At 41.8% G+C, this 15,014-nt stretch overlaps 1 protein-coding gene across 2 annotated transcripts in view; it reads right to left on the reverse strand.

Moving 5' to 3' along the window:
- Positions 1 to 3,607: 3,607 nt before the first annotated feature.
- The window catches only part of glra4a (glycine receptor, alpha 4a), a 58,429-nt gene continuing 47,022 nt past the window's right edge, over positions 3,608 to 15,014 (reverse strand). Inside the window, exons 7-10 of one of the 2 annotated variants that reach the window (XM_086133299.1) lie at positions 14,794 to 15,008; positions 10,249 to 10,398; positions 7,036 to 7,146; positions 3,608 to 5,033 (exon numbers count right to left, since the gene is read on the reverse strand). In XM_086133299.1, coding sequence (XP_085989425.1) covers positions 4,749 to 5,033; positions 7,036 to 7,146; positions 10,249 to 10,398; positions 14,794 to 15,008 — 761 coding nt within the window. In that variant the 3' untranslated portion in view covers positions 3,608 to 4,748. The remainder of the gene's footprint in view (positions 5,034 to 7,035; positions 7,147 to 10,248; positions 10,399 to 14,793; positions 15,009 to 15,014) is intronic. The other variant, XM_086133305.1, reaches the window with a different exon arrangement.

The raw sequence follows: 15,014 nt of genomic DNA on the forward strand, positions 1-15,014 counted from the left end.
TACTTTCTCAATCAGTTTACACAAGGATGAGTTTTTCAGTGATGCTTGAAATTTGGAATTTCCTCTTGAAAGCTTCCAGTGCATCTGGTTCTTGTCCATTGATGTTTTTTTTTTTTTCGGGGGAAGGAAGGACTCCCTGTGTTAATCCGCAGGATTAATACAGATTTTGACACGATTTTGGTTTGACACGTTCTCAAAAAAACGTTTTTTTTTGTTGTTGTTGTTGTTGTTGTAAATTTGGCATTGGGAATGTCCACAATCTTTTAACAAGGAACTGTTTTTCAACAATGGTCACAGTGTTCTTGGTGTCGGCGGTGATGGGTAGGGTTGTAGCCAATATGTTTTGACAAGAATACGGCGTTTCGGGGACAAAAACCTTGTCAAGATGCTACTATTTTTCCTTTAGGTTTTCATACAGGCAACCAGCTTGTCAAAACAATCCTTATTCAGTCCTGCAAAAATGGCGTTAAACGTAATATGAATGACAGGCCACTGGTTGATCATTTCTTAATGTGTGACTTTTGCCGGTGTGCCGTGAACAATTGATCAATCCGTTTCATTGGCGTATGGTGCCTTTGTTTGACAAGGTAGGGGTGCAGTCATGTTTCTGCTTAATTAAAACACAAGATTCTTTTTACTTTTTCATTTTTGTGCAAAACAATAAAAACATTTCTTAGCGTGTCAGATCAAAAGAATTTATACTGTTGTTTTCCAATATTTAGGATGAAATAAAGAACAGAAAAAAACCATAATCTCGACTAAAACATATTGTAGTTTTCCACATACGAGCAGCAACAACACTGTTTTTAGACACTATTCCAAAAATAACTGCTATGGTTCAGGTTGTAGTTTTATTCCGCTTTCGCAAAAATTTTCATAGCCTGTTTACATCAATGACATTCGCGATACATTGATGTGTGGAATTCTCTGGTCTATGTGTTTTGTAATGAAATGCTCACCACAGCATCTGTTATGGCCCATTATTAAAATAGCTGAGACACCTTTGTATCTTCAAGAGCCCATGAATGGATGAGAGAAGAATTCGCAGGGGGAGCAGGGATACATAACGGCTCGATCAAAACATGTGACATTGCACTTAAAAACGTCACGCAACGATACGATCCCCGAAAAACTTGATTTTATCTGCTGATGTGCATGGGAGAGTAAGCACTATCGATCGGGAAGACTTAAAGGCGGCTTTGGGCTCTGGCATCACATTGATGTTCCGATGGGAGTCTGAGGGAAGGAGGCTTTTGCTGATTAGCCTCCAGGGACAGGACAAGGACACGGTTTGGACACAACGACCCATAGATGGACGTCTGACAAATTAGATGACTTAAAGCAAGGGTTGCAGAACTCTTTCCCCTTGAGGGTGCTTTTGTATTATTATTTATGATGAGCATTTGTAGACGAAACATTTTTAGAACAATTCCTCTTTCGAATTTAGTTTTAGAATTGCAATGCAAATGACCCCACGGGCCAGAAACGTTAGGCCCAATTGATGTGTATGCATGTTGTCCACTTCGGACTTGAGGGAAGTGTCAGACAGAGCTTATAATACCAGAGCCTGTAACAATACATTGTTAATATTTTCATTTGGGTCCACCCTTCCTTTGGGGAATCATGCATCAGATGGAACTTATTTAAGTCATCACAGTCTCAAGAGGTTGTGGGTAATTTAGCAAGCGAATGCCAAGGTCCTGGGTTATTGGAATCCATCAGTCATCCGGCGATATATAAGATCTGACAGGATATGCTGATTTCCAGCAAAAGCGATGGGTCGCAAATCAAGGGGCCCGCAAAAGCGGTCATGGTAAGATGGTGGATTTAGAAAAGCTTCTTATGTTGTCACCAATGCACTCGTATGGTCATCATGACTGAAGCCGGACCATCCCGTGACTTTGAAGGCAATATGTGGCTGTATTAAAAGGGATTGTTTCAAAGGCATTCCTTTCTGTTTGCGCTTTTGGATGTGAGACTGTAATGCACAATATAATGAAGTCAGTTGATCTTATCGGTGGCATTTTCGATGTTGGCGGAGATGAAGTCACCACTTCCAATAGGGCGTTATCTTTGGAGTTAATTTCAACCCTCTTCGGCTTCATTGAAGATAAGGAGATCAGTAGTATCCTCCTTCGCAAGGTGTTGATTTCGAGCCTGGTGCCAATGGCCCATCAGACAGTCCTTTAAAGGGGCAAGCCCGTAGGGTACCTCTCAGCAAGTTCCGTATTTCTGCAAATATTTACTCAACTGCGGATGGGGATTCTATAGCACAGCAACTAATCTTTAAGGTTGAATAGCGTCTCTGAACTCAGGTAATTACATATCCTGCCCCCCCCTCCCTCGTCGGCAGGGGAGGAGGCATCTATTTAAAGGAGGCATTGAGTAATTATTTGTGGAAATGCGGTATGTTGATTTGAGAGCTTCAGAGCCTCTTCATCCCCTCACACAAAAGTTTAAATCGAGCAAAAAGGCTGTGATTTCATCTTGTTTGAAAAGGAAGAGCACACACAAACACGAGGAAGCTCAGGACAGAAGGACTCTGGACTCGGGGTGCCTCTTTTGAATTCATTTTCATTGGCTGGGGAACATCAAGCCCATTTCAAAGTCATCAGTCGATGAAACAGCACTTTGATTTTCCCATTAAAAAAAGTCATCTGACAACCCTGAAGCAATTTTGCCTGTAAATATGTCCAAAATCCCTTTGGACAACAATGATCGGCGCAATGCCTTGCAATGAGTATCAAACAATGATTTATTTATCCTGCGCATAATATTTCAGGTTTGAGCTTTCACTCTTTAACTTGCATTTGCAGCTCACGGGATCTGCCGGTAATTGGAAAGAAACTCTGGGCGCGTTCACAGTACGACCCTTTGGGCCCCCTTTTAATCAAACTTCAGTTAGCTGCGATTGTGTGGTGTGATTTGCTGTTTTGATACCACCTTCTCGATACGGTTCTCATTGAAAACTGGTGTGAAATGAACTAATCGGGTTTGTCCAATAACGTTGACTTTGTCGCGATAAAAAACACCAAGTAGTTCTTCAGTTTAGCACGGATTTTTTTTTTTTTTACGGCGCTGTTTCACTTGCTGGTGTATACACTAAATTCACTTGCTGTTAACATTCTGGTGACCAGTAAGAACAGAGAGTGAACGTCAATGTCGTACTTCTCCAGACAGAAAATGAGTGAAAAGTACACAGTGTCGAATTTAGTGCCATCTAGTGGTAAACTAATAGAACGCAACAAACTAAGCTCAAAGTGCATGCATTTTGAAGCACGCGCACGACAAAGCATCAGAGAGACCACTGTTTGCAAGCTCGTAGTGAGCTTGCATTTCTTCAGCAGAGGTGCAAGCAAAATGTCATTCCAAACGACTTTGAGTCGTCGCTCAAGTGACAGAGCAACTGCATGACTTTGGTTCCACATGCTTTAGTCATCACGTTGAGGAACTAGTTTGTCTCCTTCGAGTCTCTGTAGCACAAATTGTGGGCGAAACATGGCAGCCTCCTGTCAGGGAGGCACATCCTATGCAATATAATTAGCAAATACTTCACCTACAATTACATGAAAGAGTAAAAATGACCCTGATGTGATAGAACTTATTATTTATTTTTTGCATTTTATTGAAATCAATGGTGGGTTTTTGAAATAATGAACACTGAAATGTCAACATTTTTTTTTTACATGTCTCTTCACAACTGAATCATGAACAACCAAGTTGTTCACTCCATTTTTAATCAATTCCAAACAATTGACAAAATTCTTCACAAAATGATCACTGAAGTGAAAATTGGACCTGATCGCAAGTGGAAATTGAACTACAGTCGACCCCAGCTATTCATGGGAGATACGGAACAAGTGCTGCCACAAATACCAAAAATCTGCATGGAAGTGGGCTTATAATTTCCTGGAGATTCCAAGAAGGCAGCAAAACACAACTTTTGTCTAAAGGAAGATCCTCAATCCACTTCACCATCATTACTTGGACTTAAGATGGCAGCAAACCACCACTTTAGTCCAAATGCAACTCCTCAACTCCCTTCAACACAGTTCCTTAGTACAAAGATGGCAGAAAACACTTAAAACAGAGAATAAGTTAAGTTTTGGGCAAATAAAAGAGGATAGCTTCAAAAAAATTGTGAATTTGCAAATGCCAAAAGACAGATATGTGGTAATTCACTGTATATAAGTGCGATTGTGATGGATGAATTAATTTATTTGATTTAAAAGGAATTCAATCATCCTGTCAGACAAAAAAAAAGCATTTTATTTCGACTAAAAATGAAAATCTATTTGTGCTTTGTGCGGTTTTGGCAACAATGTTTTTAAAATTATTTTACAATTTCTACACTGTCAATATATCTATAGATAATGTCATTACAAGGCGGTAAAGTCGCCACTTACAGAATACTTGAAAATATGAAAGCCCCTTTTCAGACACCCTTGCCTGTTGAACAAAAAGTGTAGAAAAAGCCACCGCTGTTTGAATTTTGGAAAACATTCAGAGACACAAAGTGTCGAAACTCAAGTCTCACCGGTCCTCACTCGGTGACATCACCGGCAAGGATCCGCCGGCGTAATCGAACCAGAGGCAAAAACTTCATCCTGAAGCCAGTCGGTTCCATTTTTTTCTTTTGGCTTTGAACACTCTCGAGCGCCCAGAGATGCTCTTGGGTTTAGCTTTCAGTCCCAATTCCAAGAGGAACGCTCCTGCTCCGGCAAAGTCTGTAGAAAGGTGGAAGCTCTTTACAAATTGGCATGGATGTCCTCGTGTCGCAGCACTTTGTAGGTGACCCAGTAGAAGATGTTGAAGATGAGGAAGCTCAACGGGAAGACAGCTCTGGAGATGGTGTCGATGCGCTTGGCCCGGTCCACGAAGCGCTTGTGGAGGAACTCGCCGTCGTGCACCGTCACGGGAGGCGATGGGCCGAAAACGGTGGGCCCCTCCACGGCGGTGCCGTCTTTGGACTGCAGGCAGTGGCCCAAGCCGTAACCACGGAAATAGAATCTCTCCCGCAACATCTCCTCGTCCTGTGGAGTCGAGCAGAGAGATCAGACAGAATGAATAAATTAATTATCACTTGCTGTTATTTGTAACAGTGAGATAAACACAAGACATACAGTAATAGGTTTGTTGAATTTATATTTTATATACTGTGTATTCATACTCTATCTATATTTATCAGATTTGAACTGTGTTGCTCAACTATTTATACATGCGGTAGATATTGCAAACGAGCGACCAGAGAAATGCATGTGTTCACAACTAATATTGGAGACTTTTCGCTTGACTTGAGTTTAATTTTCATGCAGAGTAGGTGAATGCTTTAGTAATATTAGGATTGTGTGCAATATTATCAAGTGGTGATGTAATGAGCAGCCATTAATCACGATTGGCCGATATCCGTGCGAAAGGATGTGATCGGCAGGTCGATCAGTGCCTTTAATTGCTGATTGAAAAAACACAGCACCCGGGATTCCTACTTTGCGGCCAGCAGCCAAGTGGAGACCAGCCTTGCGTTAACTCTGCACATGTGACAGACGAAACCAAAACTGAATCATAATCGATGTTTATACATTTTCTGCACTGTCAGTTAGAAATAATGTCCCGTTTTGATACGATAAAATGATGGGGATTTGGATAGAATCTTATTTTTATTTTTTTTATCGGATTAATCAATTAAGCGAAAAACATTGACAGATTCATCGATTATTATTTAATCGGGATTGAGCAGCTCTGAAATTGAAAAAGTGTGCACCTAATCCACGTCATCAGTATCTCAATCGGTATCGGCCGATTTCACTCATGGGTAATTGGAATCGGAAAACTCGAAAAACTCTCATTGAAACATCCCTAGTATTATCATTGTTGGTTACAATTGTACTCGAAATCAAATGTTTTTAAAGGTTTTGTAAAAAAACCCCAAAAAACCCCACTTGAAACGTGACTCATTGCACTTTTGAAGCGAGGTGGACAGGCCCTTGTTTTTTTTTTCTTTTTGCTTCCAAAGAAATGATTTATCCATCCATCCATCCATTTTCCGAACCGCCTGATCCTCACTAGGGTCGCGGGGGGTGCAGGAGCCTATCCCAGCTGTCTTCGGGCAGTAGGCGGGGGACACCCTGAATCGGTTGCCAGCCAATCGCAGGGCACACAGAAACGAACAACCATCCACGCTCACATTCACACCTAGGGACAATTTAGAGCGTTCAAACAGCCTGCCATGCATGTTTTTGGAATGTGGGAGGAAACCGGAGTACCCGGAGAAAACCCACGCAGGCCCGGGGAGAACATGCAAACTCCACACAGGGAGGCCGGAGCTGGAATCGAACCCGGTACCTCTGCACTGTGAAGTCGACGTGCTAACCACTGGACTACCGGGCCGCCCAGAAATGATTTATTGTCATGAAAATTAGTTTTCACGTCTGAGTTACCAAATAAAGTTTAAAAGTAGCTAGATAAATATTGGGGTGAAAAACTGCTTGAGCCTGAAAAAGATGTCAAAAATGGCAAATAAAAGTACAAAGTTGTCACCGCTGGAGAGAAAAGGTTAAAATGACATCACAGCTTTTCATGGCTCCTCTTTTGCGAATCGTGAGGCCTGTAGTGCATGTCTAGGAGGCACAAGATGTTCTAACTGTGAGCCCCGTAACAATATCCACGTTAATATAATTCCACGGGTCAAAATAAATCTCCAACAAATCTCACAAATCCTGGGTTACAGGGAGTTAACGTAAAAACTAGCTTGCTTCTTTTATTAAAAAGTGATATGTGTGATTGTGTCAAAAGAGAACATGGGTTAGAAATGTGCACTGAGGAGAGGGCACTCCCTAAAAACAGGCAATACAATGGGATATGGTGGAACAGAGCACACATTTATAAGGCGAAGAAACAAAAACAAGGTCAGAAAGGGAGGATTACAACACTCTTGAGGGCTTTGACACAAAGTGCTTGTTAGGGGAAATTGAACTTTCATCACGATCAGTTAGTGAGGGTTCAAAGTTGAGGGTTCACACAGGGTTCACGCTTTACCCTGATACAGGCGCGGCAGTGCTCAGTCACATTCCTGCAGGTGGTATCGCTAGCGGGAATGACGTTCACGTTCCGCAACGACTCGACACTCCCGTTCAGACAGGCGAGTTCCTCCAAGACACATAGTTGCAATTATTATTCTCACTGCTCCTTTTTAATTTTGCCAGTTTAAAAAAAAATACAATATTCTGATTTGGGAAGAAGTTCGGTGAGCTCATTTGCTCTGGCTCGAGGCATTCAAAAAAACCCTCCAAAAAACTATTGCAGACACGCCGGGGAATGAATGAAGATGCAAAGCTTCTCATCAAATGTAAACAATCTGAATACACAGTCTGGATTTAGTGTAAAGGGTTATTTTTCTGAAAGACTTATAAGGGATATTAATGGAAGAGCATATAAAGTTAGTTGTCCCAGGAATCTGCATAGAAAAATTATTGATTCCACGGAGAACAATACTGAGTCTGCAGAGAACAAATCTTGATTCCGCGGCTTGAAAGTTGATTATCCGCGGGCATTCAAAAAAATGACCTAAAATGACCATCCATCCATCCATTTTCCGAACCGCTTGATCCTCACTAGGGTCGCGGGGGGTGCTGGAACCTATCCCAGCCGTCTTCGGGCAGTAGGCGGGGAACACCCTGAATCAGTTGCCAGCCAATCGCAGGGCACACAGAGACGAACAACCATCCACGCCCACACTCACACCTAGGGACAATTTAGAGCGTCCAATCAACCTGCCATGCATGTTTTTGGAATGTGGGAGGAAACCGGAGCACCCGGAGAAAACCCACGCAGGCCCGGGGAGAACATGCAAACTCCACACAGGGAGGCCGGAGCTGGAATCGAACCCGGTACCTCTGCACTGTGAAGCCGACGTGCTAACCACTGGACTACCGGGCCGCCTCCCTAAAATGACCAGTTAAGAGGAAATTATCTGTAAAACCAAAACGATGTGGAAGATCATGGTGGTAAAATAACCAATAGTATTCTCATTGTCCCTCTAAAGACGTGTATGTTTAATTATTAATCATTTTAGATTTTATTTTCATTACTTATAATGTGCAAAACATTTCACGAAACTTTGGGTTTGAGGCAGAACAGAACAAGTGATATTAAAGCTAAGATTTAAAGTGTAAACTAGCCACTTGACCCAGATATTGTAAACATGTTGCATACAGTATGATAATGAATGTAATTCAACCACAGACGGTTCGTTTATTATGACGCGACGTCAAATTTTGCAGACGTCTGCGTAACGTGACATCATCTTTACTCGACGTCTCCATGAAATGAAGAGAAAGAAAAGTGTCGCCTCATTTACCCATAACCGTTCCACCTGCTCGCACATGTGTTGTCTTTTTATATGAGATTATTTAAGAAAAAATACCCCTTACACGTTGTTTCTCATTTACTTCCGTAAACACTGCTGCGTGTCGTCGTCTTTTGCGCGTGCCGCCCAACATCCTTGTTTGTGCGCATGCGTGTTATTTGACGGACGCGTTCAGTTAACGAGAGGACGCAGTTGTTTTGTAACTGTGAACGAGTACACTAAAAACAATGGATTCAACAATAAAATCGTTATTGGGCATCGCGCCTGTAGTGTGAATGTAGCCTGACTGAGCTACCAGGATGAGCACGACATGTAAATGTCATTCTGCACCTCGCCCGTATTTCGATTCAATTCCGCGGCAAATAACACGATTGCGGAATCGCAAATTCCTGCGTGGACACTTCAATGCTTCAACTTCTTGATAATTACAGTATTTCCTGAAATTACTCAACATCTACTTAGGACAAATAAACGCCTCCCGCAATAAATGGTTAACTGCTTAGCCAATGTGCACTCTGCTTCTTAAAAGACGATCTTATGTAATGTGGATACACAGCTGAGTGTATAAATGTCCCCGTCCACCACATGAGGAAATATGGTAAACAAGCCTGCACTTGCATTACAGTAATAATGCCTCACCTTCAGGGGGGACATTTTATCACAAGGCTAAAAAAAAGTGCTCAAGAGGACATGCAAGAAAAGCATGGAAGGACCATTCCGATCAGATTATTATTGCAGGTAGAAACTGTGTAACCTGGAGAGGGACAGTTGGGACACTTTCACATGATTTATTACTGTGTACCTCTGTTGCTTTCATGCAGGACACGCTCAACGGGGAGAGAAAATAAATAAGTTGATTTTATGTAGCTCACGTGCACCTCTTCAGGGTTCATAACAGCTGCTGGGGTTTTGATTATGTTTGCGAGCAAAGTCAATAAAATGTGATCAAAACACGCAGTTAGAAAATATATGAGGTTTTGAGTGAAGGCTGAAAGGTTTTTATTATTTTGTCTTGTTGACCGTCTTTTTTCTCCTGCCCAACGCAACACCAGGACTTTTACATTTTCAACATTTTGTACTGATTCGACACTAACAACTTAAAATATATGTACATGGGCCATCACAACGTGTCCCACCAGGAATTCTCCAATTTAGTTTCTAAAAAGTTGAAAATCAGGTTCCACGAATAGTAGCAGCTCAAATGCAACTGTAAGAAAAGTCATTTGAATGACATTGAAGCTTTGACAGAAAATATCACAACTACTTACTTGCTTATCCACTGTCTCAAATTTACAGTGGGCAGGTGATTTCTGTCGACATTTGAGGGTCTGACACTGAAATAAATTGAGGAATACCTGTGTGTACTCCATCGCAAAGTACTTACGGTATCTTTGTCACTGTTGTGAAAATAGACCATTTTGCATGCAAAGTCTGTTGGACGGTTGCCCACATTCCCTTGCTATTACAGTCGCGTTATCCATGTTTTACAGAGCAGGCCTGAAAGTGATCCATGTACCTCTTTCCTATACGGTATTGCAATAAGTTCTATTTCTGGTTCTATGGTGCATTTGGTGGAATGAATTTTGCGGGTTTGAGTCGCTGTAGGGTTGACCTGGTTAGCTGTTGCGCCATGGCAAATGGAATGTCAAACGCCACAGAATGGCAAGGTTGCTTCAAGAGTCACCAGTCACCATGGCAACAAGGCACAGAGCAGATCTTTTTCATGCCATACGGCAGCCAGTCGTAGCGTATTGATGGTGTCACTTTCTGGAAATGTATACTGTGGTTCATCGTAACGGGAGGCATACGTCGGAGTTATGGAGTCTGCAGTTTGTATTTGTTGTTCTTGCCAAACTGTAAAGACCTGTTTGATTTACACTCACAATTCTTTGCTGCCGCTGCTTTTTCCTCAGCCTGATGAACTCCTTGTGCTGCCTCGAGACAAAGTTGACCGCTGCGTACTCCAGCAGGGCAGCAAACACAAACAGAAGACACACCGCCATCCAGATGTCAATGGCCTTCACGTAGGACACCTGCACACAAACACACGCACACGGATGCACAAGGTCATGCGGGCTTTATCAATAGGCAATCGATCAGATTGCAGGAAGCATCCGTCCCCCGTCTCGACACACTTTTCTCGCTTGACTGAGAATTGTAATTAGTCAGTGGGATTCAAGGGTAGTTCTAAGGTCTGTGGGTGGAAACCCGGCTCTGGGCTTCCTGTGTGGAGTTTGGCTGCACCGTCTCCACTTCCAGTACATGTATATTAGAGTTTTTGTCCAATCACATTTCATGCTCATGACAATCTAATCTTCCAAGAGCCTTTAGAATTAGGAATGCAGGCTAATGCAATTTCAAGTATGGCAGGAACGGACGGGACCAATGAGATTTCAAATTCATCCATCCATCCTTCCAGGGCCAGCTAACTGGCCCACAATAACATGACCATTTTTCCATCCTCCGATATGTCGGTCGTTTTTTTGTCATGTTATTAGGTGAATATTAATTATGAACTGCCTCATATGTTGTACGTGGCATACTTGAATGCTGTTACATTCTTGAAAAGTATTTCTGGTTTGTATAAGTGCAAATTGATCGTGGTGGCATGAGGTCATGGATTAAGTCAGGTAAGTCCCCTTAGCTTGCTCTGTCTTCCTGATGGTGAACACCAAATAAACGGATACTCGAGAATTGTGGGACCTGAATAACTTGAGTCATTTTTCACCCCTAGTTCAACAGTATGTGCCCTGTTGACCAGTCCAGGGTGTACCACACGTCTTGCTCAAAGGCAGCCGGGATCGATTCCAGCTCATTTACAACCTACATCGGAATAAGTGCCAAAGAAAATGGAATGGACAGAAGTCTCATGAGATGTACTTACTGTACAAAGTGTGTGATAGCTGTTTGACGGCAGAGACATGTTTCACGGGTAAAAATAAGAGCCCCTCAATCACCTCCATGCTTGTATAACATTCCAGGGAGTCTGTAAACTCCTTAACTCATCTTTATTAATACTGCATTTTTTTATTCATGGCGCCCCCCCCCCTCCCTCCCCAACCCATCCAGGAAAACAGCACTCATTTCTACATGATAAAGCTTGAAGCCAAATAGTCTAAATCTATTCGTAAATCAATTGTCATAACCTGCCATCCTTCAGGACAAACTTGCCCATGCTTTTTGCTTTACAATCAAATGAAAAAACAATGTTGAAATAAAAGTGTGTGGGCAGCGATTAAATGGAATGGACGTAGTTAGTGCCAATGTAATAAAACAGATGTCTCTATTGTGTTTGTGGTCACGAACGCCGATTACAGCCGATGGCGTGAAGACAATGTTTTTCTCCACCATCTGCCACGATACTGGGACACGAGTAATACTTGATGTATGGGAAGCAGGTTACAATTAGTGTAGATTTTGTGATGTGATGATTTTGTGTCCATGAAGGGTTCATAATTTCAAAATGCAGTCTTTAAGACCCAAACTTGCTTTTTTTCCATCTATTGGTAATGATTGGCAGCTTTGAACCCCACTATTCAAAAATCCATGACAAAATAATGTCCCTCCCTAGAAAGTTTATCATTGCCTTTTAAGCACTCCTTTCTTTAAACAAAACTCATGAACTCACTTCTACAAAGTTCCTTACCACCAATATGTCGCAGTATGGTGGCAAAGCACCACTTTTGTCTTGGTTAAGCTTCCCAATTCATTAGAGACATGGTAACCGCGAGTCCGCTGTACTTCCGTAATGACTGGCCTGGACGATTATGGAGAAAATAATAATCACAATTCTTTTAATTGATAATGAAATTAGTCACTGATGATGTAGTGGTACAGTGGCCTGACTTGTGCTCTTGGTTGTCATTGCTCAGTGCTCATCGTCTATTATCCTGTCAATGGAATTTCACGTTAACTTTAGCATTAGCACTGGCAATGCTTCAAAAACAAAGTATATGTTATTGTAAAGTGTCCTTGGGTGTCTTGAAAGGCGCTTATAAATAAAATGTATTATTATTATTATATTATTATTATATCTTGTATTCAAATAAACCATGCGTGTAGCTCTTTTTTGTGTGTTTGTTTTACAGTAAACTCCAACTGTGGCGTCATGAAACAACGTAAAGCATGGTCAGGGAGGCGCAGAATAACATTTGTCACACGCTTTGCTGCACAATGCCTTCCGCGAGCTTTCACAACCTTACCGCTTTCTAACGGACACCGCGGCGTACAGTACATTTCCTGGATTATGTTTGATCATGTATCTTCATAAGAAACCAACATCAAAATCACCATTACATTTCTATTAATTGCCCAGTCCTACCCAATGATAACTATTAAAAAGCAAATGATTTCCATCCAGGCTACTTGGTATGATAGGGCCATCTAAGTCGGTTTAAATAAGTAGTAATAAACAAAGAAGCGCAATTACTTCCTCCTTACCTACCATATTTTGTTATTCTAGTATTTAGTTTTAACAGTGCCTAGTTTTGCCTGTCATTATGTCAGTGGGACTAGAATAGCTAGCATGTGACCCAACACAACCATGCAATCCATTACGTGGTCACAACTCATTATGTGTGTTCGTCCTGAGTTGTTAGCGTAGTCGGTGTAGCCCATGAGCTGGATATTCAGTTGCCATGGTTACATGCTGCAGTCTCATACCCGAAAACACATTGATCCTCTGGCCAATCGAGCAGAACATGTGTTTGCTTTTCCGGATGACAACAAAACAGCCTGACTTTGCTGTCACGCAGAAGGTAATATGACCTCATCATCTGTTATTGTTGTCCTCACCTGACCTGGGACTTTTTACCTCGCATATTTTCGTCTCAAGCTTTGTCTTACATTCACGCCACGTCACAATTTCATCACAGAATAACCCACCCCCGACTCCAGAGTGCCCCCAATTTGACATCTTTGAAAGACTTTGGAGGACTAGGCCAATCAATCCTTCTCCTGATCCTCACTTAATCAAATGTGAACTCCTGATATTGAGCATCCGGGTTGGGCTTTTCTTGGCTGGGGTATATCAGCTATGACACAAAATAATGGATCATTCTTTGGCAGATGAAAGGTGAGAACAGTCTACAAAGACAGTCACAGGAAAGTGGATGCGAGACGGCAACTGTCTGAATACAAACCATTCAGATTCCCCACTTGTGCAAAATATGTGGAATCAATTCCACAAGATTTTTTTTTCCTCTGAAAGTGAGTGAGCATGTTGATGACGGCTCCATTATCAGAGTGTCACCGCAGGAGAATACAGACATGCGGTATTGAAGATGTGAGGACGTCAAAGGTCAGTGTGAGGGCTGACCTAAAATTCCTGCTTTGAAATCAGTTTTGGTTGTACAGTATTCCACTCGCTGCGATGTCAGAAACACATGTTAGCAAGGGTTTAGCTTTGTGATGACCGCGTGACTGCTTTTTAGATAGGATGGGTAGATAAATTGACATCGATATCTGAATTGACATAATTATACTTAAAAAAAACTGTATGTTTTTTTCATGTCTCCCTATTTCTGCACGTGTGTGTGTGTGTATGTGTGTGTGAGAGAGATAGTGAGAGAGAGAGAGAGAGAGAGAGAGACAGACATAGAGAGCAAGCTATTCTGTTTTTAATAACATATTCCTGCCTCACATACTTTTTCACATACTTCAAGCTTTACTTGGCGGAGATCCAGAGCCACTTTCATGCTATGGCCGGTGTCCAGCAGCTGAATAACACAGACTCACTCACTGTCTGTGAACTATCATCATATCAAAGCCAAAAGGGAACAAGAGCTGAATTGATATTTGTTTGAAACGCAGATTAGCATTGGAGAACAGTATTAGCTTCTGACAAGTGGCATAAAAAGTACTTGATTACTCTCTTAGGTTTTTGACACAGTGGGGCTCAGGTGATTCGTCTTCCGCTGGAAATTGGATCCGTACAAAAGTGTGTGTAAAACTGTTTTGTCTTAAATGCTGGTATTATGGGTATTTTTAAAATTCTCTTTAAATGTGTTTGCTTTTTTACACACGCTGCTTCCATAAGCAGAAAATCTGTGTGTCATTCGCACAATAATACTATAGACAATACACTTTGGAGTTTTGAGAAATATGATTCAAGGCCCAAGCAAAACAAAGTAAGTATTTATAAGTCCGAAATTGTGGTTAGTTATTTCAATCACAAAACTTCTAAAGGGCCGCTAACACAGTACTTCCTGTTGCCTCGCCGTTTATGTCGTCAAAGGGTGAGTGAGTAAGGCATTACTTAAAACACGTTTCTGCCAACAAAAGCTTTTGTAATGACATAAGAAAAAAATATATTGTGAAAACTAAACAGACACAAGTGTAGACACACTGATAATATTTCATCATGCTAGTTAAAACATTTTTTTTAAAAAATAATTTCCCACTATTAACTCCTCGTAGATATGCCTCACCTTTGGCAGGGAGGCCCGCGAGCCGGAGCTCTGTGTGGTCATGGTGAGCACAGTGGTGATGCCCAGGCCCACCCTGGCGGGGGCGGCGTCCATGTTGATCCAGAAAGACACCCACGAGAGGATGACGATGAGGAGAGAAGGAATGTACATCTGGATCAAGTAGTAGCCCATCTGACGCTCCAGGTGGAACTTCACCTCAATGCAGGTGAATTTACCTGCAT

This window comes from Hippocampus guttulatus, chromosome 2 (assembly GCF_054856545.1).
Source record: "Hippocampus guttulatus isolate MCC_2025c chromosome 2, RoL_Hgut_1.0, whole genome shotgun sequence".
NCBI lineage: Eukaryota > Metazoa > Chordata > Actinopteri > Syngnathiformes > Syngnathidae > Hippocampus > Hippocampus guttulatus.